At 53.8% G+C, this 6,000-nt stretch overlaps 1 protein-coding gene across 1 annotated transcript; it reads left to right on the top strand.

Moving 5' to 3' along the window:
* The first annotated feature begins 217 nt into the window (after window positions 1-217).
* NMB (neuromedin B) lies at window positions 218-4,639 on the top strand. Its single transcript, XM_030497462.1, has 3 exons — window positions 218-401; window positions 869-1,071; window positions 4,358-4,639. The coding sequence occupies exons 1-3, from the start codon at window positions 266-268 to the stop codon at window positions 4,403-4,405; spliced, it is 387 nt and encodes a 128-aa protein (XP_030353322.1). The 5' UTR covers window positions 218-265; the 3' UTR covers window positions 4,406-4,639.
* Window positions 4,640-6,000: the final 1,361 nt, after the last annotated feature.

The raw sequence follows: 6,000 nt of genomic DNA, 5'->3' as shown, positions 1-6,000 counted from the left end.
GTGAATCCAGCCTGGCCACCTCCTGCAATGAGACCATGGATTTGCGAGCACGGGCTGAGCAGCGACAGCGTTCACGTCGGCGGTAGGTCTCGCACCGTGTCCGTGGCCGCGGTGGCATGGCTCGGGATGGTGGGGACGAACAGCGACGTGAGGCGGCTGAGGGGGGGACGGGCGGGCTGAGGGGCGCCTCAGGGGCGGGCGGGAGGGCGGGGCCTGTCCCCGCGGTCTATAAGGGCGGGCGGTGGCGGGTCCCGGCGGGGTGGTCATGGCGGTGCTGCGCTGCCTCCTGCTGCTGCTGTGTGGCGCCGCGCTGGGGCGCGCCGTGCACCTCGACTTCGCCGAGCACCGCAGCCAGGCGGCCAAGATCAAGGTCAACCCCCGCGGCAACCTCTGGGCCACAGGTACCGCTGGCGGGGGACACGGACACGCGTGTTGTGGAGCAGCTGAGGGACGCGCGGAGCACGGAGCCCTCCACGCAACCCTGTGCCGCTGCCTGCAGGGAGCCCCCTGCTCCCCTTGGGACCCTGCAGGGCGGAGGGGGATGCTGAGGGGCGTGGGGTGGGCAGGAGAAGACCTGGGCGGGGAAAGGGCAACCTCCTCGCATGTCTCTTGGTGACAGGTCCGGCAGTGCTGCAATCCCAGAGATCCCACGAGGGATCACAGCACAGGAGGGGGAAGTTTCCCCGAAGTCCCATGTGGAATGAGGACCTGGGATTTCTGGGGTTCTACTCACTTTGATGTACTCAGCTAACTCATTAGGTTTGCTCGGTGCTTGTTGCCTTGTGCCAGTGTGAGGTAGTGGATAACAGCTTCTCCAGAGCCTCTGTCGCCCTGTGCTTGTGCAGACACCCAAGTGTGTTTGTTGCAGGTCACTTCATGGGGAAGAAGAGTGTCACGGGCTCCCCGCACCTGGCGCCGGCAGAGGAGCCTGCAGTGCCCATGGTCTTTGGTCCCTCTCTCAGAGCTTTGCTGGAGGACATGATGGAACTGCTTACCCGTGAGCTCCTGAAAATCCTCTTGCAAGAGAGACTTTTGTATGAGAATCAAGGAAAATACGACCTCGCTGACCAGGTGAATACTGACTAAGACGGGGATGCTCAGAACAGGGAGGTGGTGGAGATCTTAATCTGCAACAGCCAGCTTTGCTGGAGATGGGAGCATCTGAGCTGCTAGAGGTGTATTCCCCCCTTTCTACTCCTGTTAACCCTTCTTAAACCACTTCTTAACAGCAGTCATAAAGGGACAGAGAAGCCTCCCTAGGCATGTGCCTAGCTGGGCAGTGGCTAGTAGTCCCAAATGCTTGAGAAGGGTGTGAGGATGAGCAAGAGATCGTGCGGTGGAGCTGTAGCAGTGATCTCTAGCCCAGAGTTTGTTAATAAACTTCTGGGTCTTCCTTGGCCAGATGCAGACGAGGATGGCTGGCCACTGTGGCTATGAAGAAAGGTCCCCTTTTCCAGTCACTGTAGGGACTGGGAAATTCTTCTTCCCCTCTATTTCTTTGGAGAGAGGCCAAGAGAGACACAGCTCCATATGTGAAGGGAAAGGAGTCCATCGTGCAAAGAGGTCTTAGGTTTCTGATACCCCCACCTTGGGTATGTGTTGCTGTGGTCAGGATCCCTCATTACTGAGCAGCACATAGCTCTGTGAGCTTGCCTGGTAGAGGGGAGGTGTGTGTTAGTCGTGCTGCTGCAGAGTGGGACTCGGGGAGCAGGCAGGAGCTCCAGTAGTCCGCTGTGCATCAGCAGATCCTCAGTCTTGGTATGGTTTTTGCCTAACAGCTCACACAATTCCTAATGGAAAACCTGCCCCTGGGAGCAATGCACACACACAGACCCTCACACGAGATGGAATTGCTCAGTCTGTGTGGCGCTGCTGTTGGTCACCTCATGCATGCTTCCCTGATGTCTCGCCTTTTCTAGTCACTGCAGGAAGTAACTGAGCACCTAAAAGGGGTGGAATCCTCTTAAGTGGGTCCTATATGTGTTGCCCCACTGAGCTGCTATACTCGAGGAGCTATTCAGTAACACTGCACACAGGTAAAACTACTTCTGTTATCCACGTGTAGGCAGTGCTGGCTCCTCTTTGCTTTTTTGGGAAGGCACAGCTGGAGCACAGTTGCAGGGTTGTAAGCCTGAGTGGCATTGATTGTTCAAGTGCCTTCTTGACTTGGTTTCAGTAGACTAAGGTAAACCAAGGCTTTCCAAGAGGGATTTCTCCCATCAGGATACAGCTGAGCATGAGCTGAAGACACCCTTAAGATGGTGTGTGCTGTGACTGCTGTGCTGCTGTGGCTTTTGCTGCTTGGATGCAGCTGAAAGGGGAGAGAGGGCTGTGAAGGTCCTGGACCTTTCTCCATCCTCCCTGGAGAGCCTTTGAGGAGAAGGGTATTTGCTGCATTACCTGCCCAAGATGATGGAAGGGCTGGTGGATGTGCCACTCTGCCTTGTCCACTAAGGTGTTTGTGAGCATGTGGTCTGAATTTGGTAGGTGGTCCCTGTGGCTCTCCTCTGTGCATGTAAGTTGCGTGGTCATGGCTCACAGTGCAGATGTGTTTGGGTGGAGGCTGCCTCCAGCACTGGTGGTGTGCCTCAAGGCTGCCAGCTGGATGCTGGTGCCCTCCAGCAGTCACTGCCAGGACTCAAAGGCAGGTCCTGGCCAGGGGTAGCACCCAGCTCTGGACATAAGCCTTTGGCGTGTGTGTGCTGGGTGTCAAAGCTTGTCACTTTGAAATGAAAGTGATTTAATCACTGCCCCGATCCCTCCCTGGTAGGAGATGGGATGCCCTGAACGCATGGCATCACAGCTTAGGTGCCTGATGTGCAACTGGCTCATACCCCTCACCTTCTCCCAGCCTCCTGTTCTCCTTAGCCAGTGCCCTGGTGTGCTCATCCTCTTGGTGGCTATGGAGACCTTATTGGGTGATAGGTCTGGTTCTGCCCTTCTCCTGAGCACCTCACGAAACTCAGCTCCTGCCTTCTTGCTCCTTTCTTCACCACCCATTCCCCAGGGCATCCTTGCTTCTGAGCTGCTGGTTGATATTACAGGACTGCTTCTCCTGATGCTTTGAGTGGTGTCTGTGTTCTACTTTTCTGTGGGACCTTATTTTTCTTGCTTCTGGGGATGACACAGTGCTAGTGCAAACTCCTGCCACCCTGGAAACTTTTCCCCTCAGTGTGACTTGTTGGACACATGGGGTCAGCACACAGCCTGTGCTTGAACTGATCTGTGTGCTGTGTTCACCACCTGCCTGATAAGCTGTTTAATAGCTCTGCTCTGTGAAATTCTCTGTCTGCCCCCAGCTCAGGATCTGTCACTTGCATCTCAACTCGATTTAGAAAAACAAAGATGCTTCTCCCTTCCTTGGGCTCCCCTGGTCAGCAAGGCAGAAATGAATGTGCTCTCCAAGTGCTGCTCTGCTGCTGCAGCACATGGGATCAAAGGAACTTTGACTTTTGTTGAAAAACCCAGTGGGCTTTTCATTTTCTGAGGGTGTCACTGATCATTCACAAGTGGGCTCTTGCATTCTATGGGGTGCTTCTAGGCATGAAATGAACCCCAGGACTTGGTCTTTTTGCATGCTCTTCCTTCACATGGGTTAATCCTGCTTGCTGCCCTTTGGTTTTTTTCTCAAGATGTTTCCCATCCCTTTGTAAGACAGGAGCCCATGTGCTGGTCCATGTTTGTGATGGCAGAAGTCACACAGTGCAGAAGCGGTTTGCAGACCGGGGTTTCCGTTTTGTGCATTCAACCACATGTGGCAGGCAGGGCTCAGCTCTCAATGTGCTGGGGCTTCATGGTGTTCATCCTGTTGCTATGTGTGACCAGGATTTGGCTGGCAGAAGAGGGTTGTCCCTATCCCTTGTCACCTTCTTGGGTGTATGGCAGTATTTCTGTAGGAGACAGGGCGAGACCATGTGTGGAGTGGAATAGCTCCAGGGATGTGGGAAGAGCCCCTTCGCATGAAGGTAGATGCTATGCTGTGCAGCTCTGGGACCTCTGGGCAGTACTCAATCCAAGAAAATCCCTCCATAACAATTCCTTGCTGTGGTTTGTGTCTCTCTGCCTTCTCTGCTGAATTGGGCATTGAGGCTGCTCTTTTTCCTGAAGCCCAACCTCAGTGGGTTGGTGAAGTTTGTTTCTGATGTCCATCAGCTGTGGTCCAGCTGGTGGAGTACAGGATGGGAGGCAGGAACCAGGCTTCTGTCTCCTATCCTTTCCTTCTCATGTGCTGTCCCCAGCCACCCCTGAAAGTGGTCCAGTATGGGACATTTGTCTGATCTTCTGCCCCGTGGTACCCACAGATGATATTGGTGGAAGCAGTGTATGAGTGTTCTCACCCTTGTGCCTTTTCTTGTAGGAGACAGGGCTTTTAACAAAGGTGCTGGAGAAGTATTTTTCAAGCTGAGGAAGTACAGCCGTGGAGGATGAGGTCTGCAGCTTGGCCATGCATGGCACACAGAGGAGAGCATCGTGCTTGTGGGTCACTGTAGCAACATCACTTTTTATTTATTCTCTTTGTAATACTGTTTTTAGTGAGTGCTTGTGTGAAAAGCAGAGCCTCCCTCTATATTGCCTGTGTGTTTTCTGCAATCCTCATGTCTGATGCACCCCTGGGAATAAAACTGGCTCTTTGCACAGACTAGCTCTGACTTTTCTGTGGGTGTGGGAAGGCTTGTGCAGGGAGCATGGGGAGAGGGAGCAGCTCGGTGGGTGATGGAGGGAAGCTCCTGGCAGCCAGGAGAGGGGTGGATTCAGTCCCTGCAGCCTCTGCTCGCTGAAGGAGACCTGAACTGCTGCATGACAAAATTACAAGCTTGATTGAGCTGATGCCACCACTCACTCCTGGAGCATCTTTATAACCCTCTTTGCTGGAAAGATTAGCAGCGTTACAAAAAGCATCTTGGTCATGGTATTGCTGGGATTTCTGATTCAAGCAGTGTCCCTGCCTTGTGGGACCCTGGGGTTTACTAGGGGCTCGTTGGCCTTGGCTTACTCCTTGAACCTTCTGCTGTCCCTCATGTGCTGATCACTAAACACTCAGCCTGTTTATGTGCCTGGTTTGGGATGGCTGCTTGGTACACCTTCACCCTGTGCATGTAATTAAGCACTCACAGGGGCAAAGGTTGAGTTTGGTGGGTAAAACCCAAATGTCTTACGACTCGATTGCTCCAAACATTGCCTTCAAGACCTGGTGCTCCCTATTAAATGCCCCAGTGCTATGGCCCTTCATCCTTCAGGAGAGCAGGACCAAGCTAGGAGGGAGTTTTCCAAGAGGCATGTAATGATGGTTCAGATCATGCCAAGCATGATCAACTCTGACGCCCTGGAGCAGTTGCACAATGGCAGCCCTGAGGGAGAGCATCACCTTGCTACCTCTTGGAGCCCTCCCAGGTTCTTCAACCTGCTGCTGAACAACTGACCTCTAGCACCACAGCAGCCTCTTTTTGTGTCCTTCATGGTCTCTGACCCACCAGCTTTGCTGCAAGAGGTGTCCCACTGTCCTTCTGCAGTCACTTGAGCCCAGGACTGCAGAGCCCGTCCTCCAACCTATGTTGTTTTGCCCAGGCTTGCTATTGTGTGCTGGGGTGTGGGTGGCCCCCCCCCCAGCTTGCCTTTCATTAGCTGTAGCAAAGCCTTGGCTCAAAACTAATTATAAGCAAGAAAAATAATGACATAAAGTATTGTGCTTGACACTGGAGCAGACCAGATGCCCCTCAGCCAGCAGTGTGATGGACTGACAGCCTAATGGCATTCCTGTCCTGCTGTCATGCCACGGGGCCACCAGCTCACATCCCACCCAGGCAAGCTCATGGGAGGGCAAGCAGGTGCCTGACCATCACAGCAGAAACTTGCCATGAGATACCTGAATGAGATCCTCATTCTCCCACCCATCCAGCAAGAGCCTGTCTGTCTGTCCCCCATGTCCCCCCTTCGCTATCTTGTGGGTTGAGCTAAAGATGGGGGGGTCACTGGGTAATTACTGTCATGGGCAAAAGAGAC

Source organism: Strigops habroptila, chromosome 9 (genome assembly GCF_004027225.2).
Source record: "Strigops habroptila isolate Jane chromosome 9, bStrHab1.2.pri, whole genome shotgun sequence".
NCBI lineage: Eukaryota > Metazoa > Chordata > Aves > Psittaciformes > Psittacidae > Strigops > Strigops habroptila.
The sequence above is the reverse complement of the archived record's forward strand: the minus strand, read 5'-3'. Positions and strand labels throughout refer to the sequence as shown.